Source organism: Rhinolophus sinicus, linkage group LG01 (assembly GCF_036562045.2).
Source record: "Rhinolophus sinicus isolate RSC01 linkage group LG01, ASM3656204v1, whole genome shotgun sequence".
NCBI classification, from domain to species: domain Eukaryota; kingdom Metazoa; phylum Chordata; class Mammalia; order Chiroptera; family Rhinolophidae; genus Rhinolophus; species Rhinolophus sinicus.
Genome location: NC_133751.1, coordinates 151,635,045 through 151,650,175, shown reverse-complemented (window position 1 = coordinate 151,650,175; position 15,131 = coordinate 151,635,045). Strand labels below are relative to the sequence as shown.

The 15,131-nt window shown below is 38.9% G+C and overlaps 1 protein-coding gene across 23 annotated transcripts in view; it reads left to right on the top strand.

Moving 5' to 3' along the window:
* Nucleotides 1-4,655: 4,655 nt before the first annotated feature.
* Nucleotides 4,656-15,131, top strand: part of COBLL1 (cordon-bleu WH2 repeat protein like 1) — a 151,129-nt gene continuing 140,653 nt past the window's right edge. For 14 of the 23 annotated variants that reach the window (XM_019727320.2, XM_019727315.2, XM_074337180.1 and 11 more), the window contains exons 1-2: nucleotides 4,656-4,896; nucleotides 5,566-5,683. In XM_019727320.2, coding sequence (XP_019582879.2) covers nucleotides 4,671-4,896; nucleotides 5,566-5,683 — 344 coding nt within the window. In that variant the 5' untranslated portion in view covers nucleotides 4,656-4,670. Of the gene's footprint in view, nucleotides 4,897-5,008; nucleotides 5,145-5,205; nucleotides 5,684-15,131 lie in introns of those variants that run through there. The other 9 variants (XM_074337188.1, XM_074337193.1, XM_074337187.1 and 6 more) reach the window with 9 other exon arrangements.

Here is a 15,131-nt window from a genome sequence, read left to right as displayed (position 1 = left end):
TACTCGTGTTTTACCCAAATAAAAAAAGAAACTGAGTTTTCAATATGAGCACTTTTCAAATTCTGAGAGAATAAAGTAATTCAGCGCTTGGAAACTAGGGTGAATAGATTCAAAGGTTTCCATTTTATATGCTTAGACTGTTTTCAGGTTCTTAGGAAATTATGGTTATGAAATATCGCTATTTTGCTTTTCTAAAACATACTACTATAGAACTTAACCCTTTGTAGGAGTGATCTGTAAACTCCTTAATTGTTCAGATTCTATTCCTGCATCAGCATATTGTTAGCTGCATACCCTTTGAAAAGAATTATGATACCTCTATGGGTAAGGTTGCCAGATAACACACAGGATACCCAGTTAAATTTGAATTTCAGATAGACAAATAATTATTTAATATAATTAAATATTGCATGGTACATACTTATGCCAAAAAATAGTCATTATTTACCTGAAATGCAAATTTAACTGGGCATCCTGTACTTTTATTTACTGAATCTGATAATCCTGTTTATACTTCTCAGTTTTATAATAAATGTAATGGATGGTTTGAGCAGATTACCTCTAAGGTCTCTCTCAGACTTAACGTTGTGTGATATGTATGTGTTAGACTTTCAGATACTAGAAAGTTAGACTAGAAGTTAGACTTTCTTTATGGAGTACAATCATTTGTTATATTTATTCATAATTCAAACCCTGCACATAGAATATACTAATTTATCACCATCTTAGTGATGAATTAAAAGTTACAAAATTACTTTCTAAATTTTCCTTCAAAGATGGGATTATGAATTCCCACAAATAAACCTATGATAATTGTAAAATAGCTAGCTTCACTGAATTGATTTGACTTTGAAGTTTAAAGAATTTTAATGCTGAAATAACTAGGCAATTTATTGTCTTTGTTTGTTTGTTTTATTTTTTATTTTTTTGCTAGACTTATGTCGCCAACTTCCATTGAAGCACAGAACTCACAAATGGAAGAACTATATTTCAAAACTACCATTAACATGTTCCACCAACTTCTTAAATTCCTCAACTTCCTGTAACATTGTGGGGGAAAAAGAGTGAGATATTTCAGAAAGAATTGGAAAGAAATTCTTGGGTGTTGAAATAGTGTTAGTAATAGCTCAGCTTGTTCTATAGCATTGACAGATTGTAAAATTTATAAACTGCATAAGAATCCAGCCTGGAGCTAGTATGAAGCAATACTTAATCCCAATCAAAATATATAGAGAGGAAAGTAGCCTTACATTTGTCAGATATAAAACTATGTTCTAGTGCTATTCTAAATAAAAGATCACTGATTATTGTAAATAGTTCCTATGCAGTTAGGGAGTTCAGAGCTTAAAACTGATATGGTTATGCAGTAGTCCCCCCTTAAACACGAGGGATACCAAGACCCCCAGTGGATGCCTGAAATTGCAGATAGAACCAAACTCTATATATACTATGTTTTTGCCTATACATAGGAGGTGTGATCAAAAGATACAATTAGGGCTGGCCCGGTGGCTCAGTTGGTTAGAGCTCCATGCTCCTAACTCCGAAGGCTGCTGGTTCGATTCCCACTTGGGCCAGTGGGCTCTCAACCACAAGGTTGCCAGTTCAATTCCTTGACTCCCGCAAGGGATGGTGGGCAGTGCCCCCTGCAACTAAGATTGAACACGGCACCTTAAGCTGAGCTGCCGCTGAGCTGCCGCTGAGCTGCCGCTGAGCTGCCGCTGAGCTCCCAGATGGCTCAGTTGGTTGGAGCGTGTCCTCTCAACCACAAGGTTGCCGGTCTGACTCCCTCAAGGGAGTCCTGTGCCCCCTGCAACTAGCAACGGCAACTGAACCTGGAGCTGAGCTGCGCCCTCCACAACTAAGACTGAAAGAACAACAACTTGACTTGGAGAAAAGTCCTGGAAGTGCACACTGTTCCCCAATAAAGTCCTATTAAAAAAAAAAAAAAGATACAATTAATGTGTATATAAAAAATATTTATTACAGTAAAAGACACATTGTCATTAATCCCCCTCAAAATACTCCCCCTCACTTTGAACACAGTTATTCCACCATTCTTGCCACTTTTTGAAGCAGTTCTGGAAGTCCTTTTTCCTGAGTGTCTTTACGTCATCCTCCACCATGACAAACGCTCCATGTCATATCGCTTCTGGTACAGCAATTCTTTCAAATAAAAACATTACAGTGTGTCCTCATCCACCTTATTCACTGAATCTGGGCCCATGCGATTTCTGACTCTTCCCCAAAGTCAAAATGTCCATGAAAGGAAAACATTTTGATTCAATTCAGGACATGAAGGTAGCCACAACGCACAACCAAAGACACTCACAAAAGAGGACTTACAGAACTGCTGCAGAAGCGTCAAGAACAATGGGATAAGTGTGTTGGAAGTGAGGGGGTGTATTTTGAGGGGCATTAATGCAATGTGTCTTTAACTGTGATAATTTTTTAAAAAATTTAAGCATTCATTATATTTTTTGATCATACCTCATACATACCTTTTCACCTAAAGAAAGCACTATACATTTTTTCTTTGGCATATCCGAATTGCCAGCATCACTACTCTTGTACTTTGGGTCCATTATTAAGTAAAATAAGGGTTACTTGAACACAAGCACTGCCATATTGTGACTCTCGGATAACCCTAGAGAGCTACTACATGACTAATGGACAGGGCGGGTATATAGCCTCCAGTGGATACACTGGACAAAGAGATGATTCAGGTCAGGGGTGCAATGGAGCGGGACTCATGAGATTTCACCACACAACTCATAACGTTGCTTAATTGAAAACTTATGAATTCTTTCTAGAATTTTCCATTTAATATTTTCTAAGTGTAGTTGACCATGAGTAACTGAAATTGCAGAAAGCAAAACCGTGGATAAGGGGGGGACTACCTGTATACCTAAGGTAGGCCAATTAATGGGGGGCAACACGCCACTCCAATAACCCGACATAAGTTTATTTCTTGCTTATGCAGAATCTGTTTTAGGTCCTGGGGCTCTCCAGGACAGCTGTGCTCCAGGTTAATAGTTTAGCATTCTAGGACCCATCTTAATACATACTTCCATGATTTCAATAGCAAGGGAAGAGAGCATAGTCCAGCGTTGACCCTCAAATGAATCCACCAGGAAATAAAACATATCACATCTGTTCACCTTTACCTACCAAAACAAGTTACATCGCCATACCTAATTTCAGGAGAGTGTAAAGTGTAATCCTTCTCTACGCCTAAAACCAGAAGGACAACAGGAAAAATTGATGAGTACTGAAAATGCTTTTCAGCAGTATGAAATATTATGAAAACGTGTTATGTTTCAGATTAGACTAATGGAGTCAATAATATTACTACTATGTCATAAAGGTGAAACTAAAGTTTAATCTTGATCTTGTGATTGAAAGTTACAGACCTTAAGTAGTTTCACTGTTACTCAATGTTTGCATTATTGTCTGTGCAAGCAACTACTCATTTAGAGGCATAACTGATTCATGAAATTATTTAACCTGAGTTGTTTAAAGATTAAAAGTCAGATACATTTAAATGAATTGATTTGATTAACATTAATATTGGACAAAATATTAAAACCACTTTTTTCAGATGGTTCCAATATCATAACCTAAATAAACACCACTTGTTTCTTGTCATATGTAAAGATACACTGAACGGATACATTATACACAGGAAGGAATAAATACTAATGATTGCCCATAATAGACAAGTAGCATATTACTAGGTATTTAATATGTTACTTAGTTTCAGCAATCTTCTTGGTTGCTACAATAATGCATAAATAACTAAAGGAGCATTTACTCACGCTTTGGTTCTAAATATCAATTAAATTTTTACCACCTACCAGATGTTATCCTATCAGTGGGGTGAAGTGGTTAACACAGATTTGTTACTTGATGCTAATACCACAGTAGAGGCCTCCTGCAGGCTGCTTTTTTACTTAACCTCTCTACAACAGCTTGTTGAAAGATTTTTATTTTTAAACTGTAGTTTAAAATCAATTTCTTAATTCCAAGCTATTTTTCTGAAAGCAAGCTTTTGGACTCGTCAAAATCGTCTTGCCCCTTACAACAATTGGCACTTATAATAATATAAAGATATCAAACACATCTGTTTGCCAGGTGTAAAGAATCATCTAAAGAGAAGGCATGCACGTGGGAACTAAAATTTACAGACAGGCATGCAGCTGTGTCTATATGATTCCTTTAGTCTTAATTTCCAAGAGGTGAATAAAATCTATAATTTCATTCTTAGTTTATAGAGGCCCTCAGACATATTGTTGTCCAGTCCTCACGTCACAGGAAGAAAATAAATAAGTAAATAAATTAATTAATTAAGCAAGCAAGCCTCTAAACACAGGGCAAGCTTAAACATGCCACCGATTAGAAAGATCACTGTCACAGGTACGCTTCTAACAGACTAGCAATCTGAGAAGTCAGGTTGAAAAGCAAAAAAAAAACAACACCCTGGAGTGAAAGGTCAGACCACAGGGAGGGCAAGCTGCAGACCCCGTTCTGCAAGTTTCTCCCCGCATTTCCATTTCCGCGGCTGACACCGGGATCCTCCCCTCCTGTCCTCGCAGGGCAGGTACCCTCCCTTCTTCCCCACCTGTCCTACTGGGGAGCGCCGCGCTTTCCTAAGCGACACCCTAGCGGTGGGAATGGGAACACTCCGCCTCGGAGCTTCCCCAGCCGGACCCCTCTTAAGACCCAAAGCCCTGGGGGAAGGAAATTCCAACTCGGTCCTCGTCCATCCCCGCCCCGTTTCTCTCTCCGGCTGGCTGCCCCTCTCGCTCCGATGCCACCGAGTCTCATCGCCACTTCTGGGTGGCAGTCCAGCGGAGGTGGCGGCGAGCTCCGGGGCTCTGGGCAGGGATATGGGGCAGGGTGAGTGAACCGGTTTGGGGAGAGGCCCCGGAGCGCCCAGCGAGCGCCCGGCACCCGGCCCGCGGGGCAGGGGGCGGCGCTGCCGTGGCCCGGCCTGCGCGGGGCTGAGCCTTCGGAGGCTGCCGCTTTCTCCTCCCTTCAAGTCCTGGCTTGAGAGCCCAACTGCGAGCGCGTGGCCCTGGGGGAGGGAAGAGTGGGGAAGGAAGCCGCGGGAGAGAACAGGCGAGCCACTGTCTCCTGAAAAGAAAGTATGAGCCCTGGGTGGGAAAAAAGAAACGAGCCCTCCCAACTTTCCTTCGCGAAAAGTTTTCCCAGGGCGTTTTGTTTGTAAGCCCGGGGGTGCGCTGCAGGCGTGGCGGCCGTGCCTGTGCCTTGCCCCTTGCCCCGCTCCTCCTCCTACCACCCAGGGCAGCGCCTCTGCCTCCCGGAGAGGCGCCAAATGGCTACCTAGTCAGCCCCACGGGGCGGGGGCTGCAGCGCCGCCTCCTACCGCCGCAGCGCCCGGCGCCCGCGGGCTGGTAGCCGGGGACCGCAGGTGGAAGCGCACTCGGTAGGCGGGCGGACTCGGGGCTAGGGTGGCTCGGGCGGTCTCTTGACGCGCGGCCAGCCCCCCTAAGGCCTCGAGAAGGCGCGCGTCCCGCCCTGACCGGCTGGCCTCTCCCACTCCAGCAGTGACGCGCCGCCTGGGAGCTGGAGCCCGCGCAGCGGTCCGCAGGGCGATGGACGGCCGAGCCACGAACGCGCAGGACACCCCGGCGGCGACAACGCCGCCCGCCGCCCCAGTCGGGTAAGCCGAGGGTGCCATGCTGCGGTTCGTCGGGGAGGGCGAGGGCAGCGAGGCCTCTACCCGTTTTACCTGGCTGGCAACTCACTGCCCTGCCAGCGGCCTCTCTGGCTAACAGACACGCGGCCGAGGAGGCTGCTTCCTCCAGCCTCCTCCGAGACCGCCAGGGTGGGGGCTTGGTAGTTTTTCATTGTTTTCCTACTGGGGCTGCTCTGAGCTGCCGAAGAGCAGCTGAATGCCAGGAATTGGGTGAGGAGTCCGGGAGCAGAAATTGTAACAAAGGGCTCCTTGTTGGGGCCCTGGAAGAGCGGCGGGTGATACCTGTAAGTGAGCTCCTGGGAAGGGGAAAAAAAGTTTCCTTAGTCGAGGGCTGAGGCCAGGCAGGTGAGTAACGTCAAGGTGACTAAGGAAGGGGCTTTCTGCGAGCGGGTGGAGGGCGACGGGAGAATGTGCCAGCTGTCAGCCCGCCTGACAGTTCCAGGACCGGGCGGGGTGCGCGCCTCTGATTGGGGGTGTGTGTGCCTGTGACCAATTGCTGGTGCCAAAGCCTAGCGCGAAGTCAGACTGCAAACAACCATTATTTCCTTTGTATCCTCACGTGTTTGAGGAGAGATTGGAGGGGAAGGGGCTGTCACATGGTGAGTTAATATTAAATGAAGCATGTCTTCCTGCCAGGTATGCTAATATCACCTTGCTAAGCCATTGGGTAAACAGTAATGAGAACAGGTAGTTCTGCAAGAGATGGGGGGAGCCTGAAAATAACCTTCGTCTTGGTTAACAGGGAAAGCTTAGCATGGGTGCTAGTTTAGCTTCTGAAGTGGGAAACCCCTTTGATATAGTATAACTATTTCCTAGGAGTGTTCCCCCAACTCAGTGTCTTTTCTGAAAATCTGATCTCAGAAAAGCCCTAAAGAGAATAGAAACATTCCAGAAATTAAACGTTAAGGAAAAGTCGACTTTGTAACTAATGAATGGGAGCTGTACAGTTTTCCTGATTTAAGAGTAGAGAAGTCATTTTTCCCTGGAACATGACAGGCGTTTCCTTAGAAGCAAGTCACAGCATGTTTATTCATCAGAGACCATGCGAACATTGGCAGTTGTCTAGGGGAAACATGGAAAAGTCTCAAAGCAACATGACTAATATAAAAGATATGCAGTATAATGGGTACATAGAGGAAACTTTGTAGTGTATGAATTAATTCTTTCATTTTGTTACAAATACCGTAGTTATCTTCTCCCCTCTGCAATAGCCCTATTTCTATTGATTTCCGTTGCTATTCTTTCCCCCAGTTCTTTCATTGTTTAGATATTATCTTTAATTCTTCCTTACATTCTCAAATTAGTTTGTATGAGTAAAGAAATACATTGGTAGAAAGATTAATCATAAAAGCATGAGCCTTTAAATGGAGCTGCAGAGTTGTGTACATTGAAGATGAGACAGCTTTCAGGAATACTGAAATGTATTGGGTCCTACAAAAGAAGATAGAACTAAATAGGTTGATTTGAAAATTGACTAGGTCAAAATACTAAAAAACAAAACAAAACAAAACAATGAACCAAGCATGTGCACATACACAAGATACACCTATGGGTGTTCATTCAGAAATCAGTTAATCCTTTTGAGTAAAATAGCCAGGTGAGACCAGATAGCTCTGAGATGAAGGTATGGTAAGCACTTTCTAGTGACAAGCACAACTATAGTTAAGATAATTCAGATTTTACTTTTGAGAATTTAAAGATTACACTAGTAAGTTTCTTTGCTTCAAAAGAATGTACAAAACAAAATTGCTTTATCTAATTTCTCAAATATGAAGAAAATATTTTTAAGGAATTTTGCCCTCCCCTTTCAAATTTAAGAAGGGACATCTGGCATAATACTTCAACATCTTATCTAAAAAACCTACTGTATCGTTTTACTTTACATTCTACTCAGAGAAGTTAATCAATATTTGAAAAGTGTAAGCCAAAAAAAATCACTTCTCTACTTTATCTGTCTTCTTTTACTTGTCTGTCTTGTCCCTTAGTGTATTCCAAGTGCCTATTACATAATATTTATTGAATAGTCACTATTGCTTTTGTTCTTTTTCTCAAAAATCCAGAACAGTAAAAAGGTTTTAATTGTGAAAAAATGATCCTAGATGCAGGTATTTGGGAGGTGGCAGGAAGCAATCTGAATAGAATCAATCAACATGTTATAATAAATTGTTAGGTTTGGGAAGTAAAATCCTTACTATGAAAGTATCTAAATCATTACTCACTAGTCTAATAGCCTATGAGGCCTACTTTCATCCTTGTCCTTGTTTATTACTGCTCTAAAGAATCCCTGTAATTTTCCAAGTCTTACATTGTTGTAACAGGTCATTTTAAAGAAATTTAGTGAAACTCCCTATTGTACAAATGACAGTCTGGAGCCCAGAGACATTGATTTTGCTGAAGTCCCATAGCAAATTAGGGGCAAAACCTGAAGGAAAACCTAGGACTAGTTCATTGTATTAATTGCTTTTAATCCTGTTCTAACCACAATATGATACATTTAAATTTCAGAGTCCTCTTGGGTACCTTAGCTTTAGAGCTAAGTGCTTGTGTTTTTTACTTACCCATTCAGATATGCTAAAAACAAACAAACAAACAAAAAACACACACACGCAAAAAAAAACTCCAAAACCTCTGAAATTTAAATGTTAACAGTGTAGTTGACCTTGCTTTAAGGGACCTTAATGTTTTGATTCAACAATTTTCAGGAATGGTCAGGAGAAAAAAGCCTACTACTTCATAATTTTGGAGGGATGGAGTTAATTGAAAGTGTAATAAAAATTAAGGAATGATTTAGCAGCTGTTTTCTTAAGCTTTTATTTGGATGCCTTATTGGTTCTAAAGTTCACTGATTGTATAAAGGGAGTGCTTGGTAGCTAAAATTTATTGGCTACTTGGAAGTTGAATGCCTTAGCTGAGGTTTCAACGTGAAAATTACTTGGAGATCTTTAATACAAATACCTATGCTATCACATGCCCTGCCTATTCTGATTTTACCTGACATGGGACAAGGGCATGGAGAGTTTTAAAGTGCTGCTCAGGTGATTCTTATATGCAACCACATCAGAGAACCTTTGATTACATAGATATCAACAGGTGAGATGGAGGTGAAGCCGTAAGTGGAATGGGGAATGGAGGCTACTATTAATCATTTTTAGGGAACTCAAGATCCTAACTTCCAGTGTTATTTTGACTTTTTAAATTAAAGATCCTTTGATGTGCTTTGCAGTATTATTATTTTAAAAATATTTTTTGCTACTCCTTTCTGAGGAAGTATATTAACTCTGTGATACAATCGTGGAAACTGAGGCTGAAAGAACGTAATTAAAATACTCAAGGCCACACAACTCTAAGGGATGAAAGAGTAATAGAAACTAGGCCTATTGTCACCCAGTGTGTTTGGTACCAGGGATTATACGAATAGCTGAAGAATGTTTTCATTTAAAGTGGCTTTACAAATGCCTTGATTTTATAAATGACTTCATTTAAAAAAAAATCCTGTTTATATTTTTGAAAAAACTCCTACAGATTTCTAACACATATGAAGAGACCCCATACCTAGCATTTAAAAGGAACTTCAGTATTTAGTTTATTTCTTCAAGATAATATTTAACATTTTCATGCATTTGGGATGATTTAATAAGTCATAGTAAACTGAAAGCCTTCTTTTGTCATATGACAGTCTATATTCATTTCTGCTATTAGGCAGCTATTAAAGTTATTTATAGTGTAATTTCAAAAAATGTTAATTACCTAATAAGAAAAATAAACTTGTTAAGATGCTGAACTTTTTGTTCAAAGTTTGATTTTCTCTGAGTGTGTTAGAGGGCAATTGAATAACATTATGACCTTACTTTATTGTTGAAATGCCAAGTTTATTTATATAATAATAAATGCCAAGATTCATGTTATTGATACAACTGCTTTCATTTAATTATTAGTCAAAACTTGTGAGTCCTTATTTTGTGTAAAATGTGCTTTTCTAGGTACTCGAAGATTGGCTTCTGATCTTGAGAGCTTTATTAAAATTATCTGTAACTATGCAGGAAAAAAAACTAAGGGATGTGATATTAGTGTAGAAATGGGACTTTGACGCTAACTTCAAAACATTATGATTATGCTTAGAATTTAAAATGCAATAGTCTACTTCACTGGTAAGCAAACTATGACCAGAAGGTCGAAATGGGCCCTCTACCTGCTTTTTTTTTTTTTTTCCCCAATTTTTTTTCTGTGGTAAATAAACATAATGTAAAATTTACCATCTTAACCATTTTTAAATGTACAGTAGAGTAGTATTAAGTACATTTATATTATTATGCAACTATAACCACCATCTATCTCCAGAACACTTTTCATCTTGCAAAACTGAAACTCTGTACCCATTAAACATAACTTCCCTTCTCCTCTATCCCCAACCCCCGGAAATCAGGATTCTACTTTCTGTCTCTGTGATTTCGACCACTCTAGGTACCTCAGATAAATGGAATCAAATAGCCTTTGTCTTTTTGTGACTGGCTTATTTTACTTAGCATAATGTCCTCAAGGTTCATCCATGTTGTATCATATATCAAAATTTCCTTCCGTTTTAAGGCTGAACAATAATATTTTATTGCATGAATATATCACATTTTGCTTATCCATTTGACTGTCAGTGGACACGAGTTGCTTCCGTATTTTGGCTATTGTGAAGAATGCTGTTAGAAACATGAGTGTACAAATATCTCTTTGAGAACTTGCTTTCAATTCTTTTGGGTATATAGCAAGAAGTGGAATTGCCGGATCATATGGTTGTTCTATTTTTAATTTTTTGAGGATCGCCGTACTGTTTTCCACAGCAGCTGGACTGTTTTACAGTCCTAAGAACAATGCACAAGGGTTACAATTTTTACACATCCTCACCAACCCTTGTTATTTCTGTTTTTTTCTTTTTTTCTTTTTTTGATAGTAGCCATCCTAATGAGTGTGAGGTGGGATCTCATTGTAGTTTTGATTTTCACTTCCTTAATGATTAGTGATGTTGAGCATCATTTCATGTCCTTATTGTCCATTCATATATCTCCTTTTGAGAAATGTCTATTGAAGTTCTTTGCCTATTTTTCAATCGAGTTGTTAGCTTTTTTGGTTGTTGAATTTCAGGAGTTCTTCATATATTCTGGATATTAATCTCTTATCCTCTACTGCTTTTGCAAAGAGTTTTATTGGCACGTAGCTATAACTGCTCATTTGCATGTTGTCTAAGGCTGCTTTCACATTATAATTAAGTAGGCTAGACAGAGAATATATGGCCTACAAAGCTGAAAATATTTGCCCTCTGCCCATGTACAGAAAAAGTTGGCTGACCGCCTGGCCTAACTTATGAAATTGGTAAATGAAGTAGTGTTTATTTAATTCAAATGTATTTATTGGGGGGGGGGGCGTCTACGTATTGAACTTAAAAATAAATTGGAACAAAATGTTTGATATTGTTTATATAAAGCACTATATCTTACAGTGGGAAATTTTGCTCAATGGTGATTAGTAATATATATTTTTTCAAGTGAATACTTAGGCTTGACTTTTTGGTAAACATTGTAACATTTATAAGATATTGGAGATATATAAAGAGAAGTTGTAAACTTCTGTGCTGGAGAAACTTTCATGAAAAATGATATATGGTTAAGATGTTTAGAGACAGATGTGCCTAGGAGCTGGACCAATGGTGGAAGAAGTTCCTATTTAGTTTTTTGAGTCCGTACCTATTTTATGAGTTAAGTCAAACTGTCTTTCCAGGAAGCATTTTAGTTGTTGTTAAAGATATTTCATATCTTTAGGCTTCTAGTGTACTGTTAGTATGATAGTTATTGTAAGACCTTTTTTTTTTTCGATGACTGCTTTGCTAAATTTTTTTCCCATCTGTTATAGTAAAAACAAACTCAAAGTATGGGAGAAAGAAGTTTCCCATGACTATTTATAAAGGGCCAAATGTCTTCAGTTTTACATACAAACTTCATAGCTGAGAAATGAATCCCTTGGAAAAGGCTCTCAGAGACTGACTAGCTTTTACAAAAATTCTAGAGTAAACTTTTTTGTTTTCTTTTTTTCCCCCATGTAGTTTAAGTTCTCAGTTCTGTTTATAAATTTCAGTAAGTTAAAACTATTTCTTGACTTTAGACATAAAAATGTTATAGAATTAAATTGTAGAGTCGTTTGACAAAGAAAGTGCTTTGATTGGGATTCTCTGTATTAAGACAGCAAAAAATACAAAGGCAAGAAAAATAGTTTAAGCTCAACTCATAGAAATCTGGAAACTTATTATTACTATTTGTAACTTTTAACACATTTTAAATAGTTATAAACCTTTACAAAGATCAGAATTTCCAAGTTCCCTAGGCAATGAGTAAAGGCATTTGAGATTCCAACACGTGTGGTGCCCTGTGATAGGCAATATCCCGATTACATCTGTGTCTTTTCATACTGTATAGCTCAGGGATATACCTCAGAGGCAGACCTTCAGGAATTTAGCGGGAAGAAACTGAGTCAGTTTTTAAACTGCCTACTCACCAGGAAAAAAAGATGTAGCCCTGTTAAGGCTTTCAGGTTTGTGGTTGTGAGGTAGTGAGAATGGAGGTGCTAGGAGAGCAGGGAGTATTACCTCTGAATCCCTCATTTTAATTCCCTCTAGTTATTCTTGTTCCTTCCCTATTGGGACTCCCCCCCCCCATACACCCCCCCCCCCATGACATCAGAGCTTTGGAAATAATATAAACAATTACTTTAAAAAAAAGAAGTATGGGTTAATACGACAGGGGGTTGCCTTTGTAAAATTGCCTCATACTTGTAGAAAATTACTTTGTATAGAATTAAGAGTGAAAATACCAAAATTTGTGAGGTTTTATTTTTGAAAATACTGGTAATCATAGCAATCAGAGACAAGCCTCTGAAATGGGGTTAAAAAAAGAACCTGAGTTATAATAGTTTAGGTCCAAAATATGGTTTTGCCTATAAAACAATGATTCTGATTTTCTTGTAAATAGGGTTGAATGCCAAAAACATCAGAATGTCTTTTTAAAATGATAGAATTATTGGGAAAAGCACATTATTTCTCAATGTAGTAACTACTTTGAGTGATTAACACCAAGCACTATGTATGTATTCTGGTGTGTTTGTTAAAATTAAATATATTGTTTCACTTTGTAGCCTAACATTACATCTTCTGTACTTACACCAAGATATATTTGTAAGAAAGTAGAGTTAAGATAACTCAAACCTAGGTGGGACCTTTATCACCAGTCTTTGAGAATTTTTGTCTCTTTAACCTGCACACATGCTATTATTTCTGGAGAAATGGAAGTGAGGAAGTATTAGTTGAGCCCAAAGGGAGTTGTGTGACAGGAGCCAGAGTGTTAACAGCTGCTGCAGTCATGTATCAGTTCAGAAGTGCTGGAAAAACAGGAAATTGAGTTGCTACATCTGAAAATGGTAACCACCCTGCCATTTGCAGGTCTGATGGATGTGCCTTAGTTTCTTGGCCAATTGAGACTAAGATAATTACAACAGCCATTGAATTTATTTTCTCCTTTGTGCTAAAGTGATGTAAATTATATACAAAGTGGAAATGTCCGCGAGAAGAGCAACCATTTGCTTCTCTTTCGTGCCTATTAGTCAAGTATCACTGCTTTAATAGAACTAGGAAAGAGACAGGGTCACTGTCTTAAAAAACGTACCTGTATTTTATGATCTGAAGTAGTTCCCATTATTCTCAGGTGTGCATTATTCAGTTGTTAGTTGACAGTACAATTCCTGCGCCAAGTGGTGAAGGGTCATTTAATTTTCACAGAAGTGGTGTGCCAGGTTATGGGAGTGGTTTCTTCCCATCTTTTGTTCCTACATAATATGCCCACTCACAGGGAGCAGAGAGATGCTTTAATTTAAAGCAAAAATTGTTTTTGCTATGCTTCAGAAGAGCAAAGCTGAAAGTGTGAAGAGAAGGATGTTAGCAGGTGAAAAGAAACTAATTTTTAAATTTTCTCTTGTGATCCTATGTTGCCAGCCTTCTACCTTCAGTTTTCTCTTTCTCTAAAAAAGGCAAGTTTTACTGACATAGTTTATTGCCTGTGAACTTTTTTAGCCCTTTTAGGAAATTCTCGTGAAAACTATTTAACAATAGTGATCCGAAAGGGGAAATATACTGATTTTTAACCAGCTTACATTTTAACTGAGACAATTTTTGTATTTAGAACCTATTAGAACCTGTCTGAAAAGAACAATGTCTGAGAATAATTCATACCGTCTGTGATCATACATGTGTGTAGAAATACATAGGAAATTCATTCTTAGATGATGCTAAGAAAATTATTTCACAAAGTTTGTGCTGGTATCGTGAAGCCTAGAAACATGTTTCTGAAAAACTTACTTCCCTGGTTATAAGTGGTTAGACTTGACTTTATTTAGAGGTGTTTTTAGAATTTTCTAATCAAATTTAGAATTTCATATACATAGTTGGGGTTGTAACACTTTGGAATTTTCAGTTTTTTTGTGATCACAATTATTTAGGACAATAAGCAGATTTTGCAAGCTTGAATTAGTAGCAATTCTAAAAATTACCTGAAAGTGTTGAGTGAATATTTGCTATAATTTTTGGTAACCCAAATCCATTTTGTTTTTGTATTTTATCTTCCAGATATCAGTATCTTCCAGATATTAAGCATATCAAAAGTTGAAGTTGGCAGTAATGAATATTTAAAGATCATGAATTTGGGCCATTCGCAATTTCCTTATGTCATGGTAAAACCTAGGCAAGGTAGAGACCAAATTTCTGGAACCCCATAGATAATGGTTTGAATCCAGAGATACCCCAAATGCCATTGGTATTAAAGGACCAGCCTTGGAGCTCCAAGAAATGATGTGCCACGCTGAAGGCATACACAGTATCGGAGGCAGGGAGCGATGCTTACTGAATTTCCAGTGGCCATCTTTTACCACCTATTGGTTTTCACAGGGTAGTTCATAAGATTTCCTGTCAAGAAGCAATTTTTTTTTAAATTCTGGCACTTAGCCATTTTGTTTTAATAGTTAAAGGCTGTCTAGAATGCTTTCCTCTCTGGATCAAACCTAGTTAAAGCCTCTTTATTGTGATGATCCCATGATTACGTGACTGGGGAGGAAACTGTCTCACTCAGGGGCTGAGCTGTCGTGCATGGCTTTCCACACATTATCTCTGTGACACTAGGAATATTCCCTCAGAATGATACTCCCAACACAGCCCTATAGTAAACATTCTTGTAGAAATGGAAGGAGAGTGAATGAGAAAAAGAGGGGAGTGCTTAGGAATTGAGAATGGAGGTTTTTATATTCCTTAATCTTAGAGAACCAAGCAGTTTAAATTTAACACTGCTAATGAGAAACAGTTTTCACTGATATATGAGCATATGCATTTTAA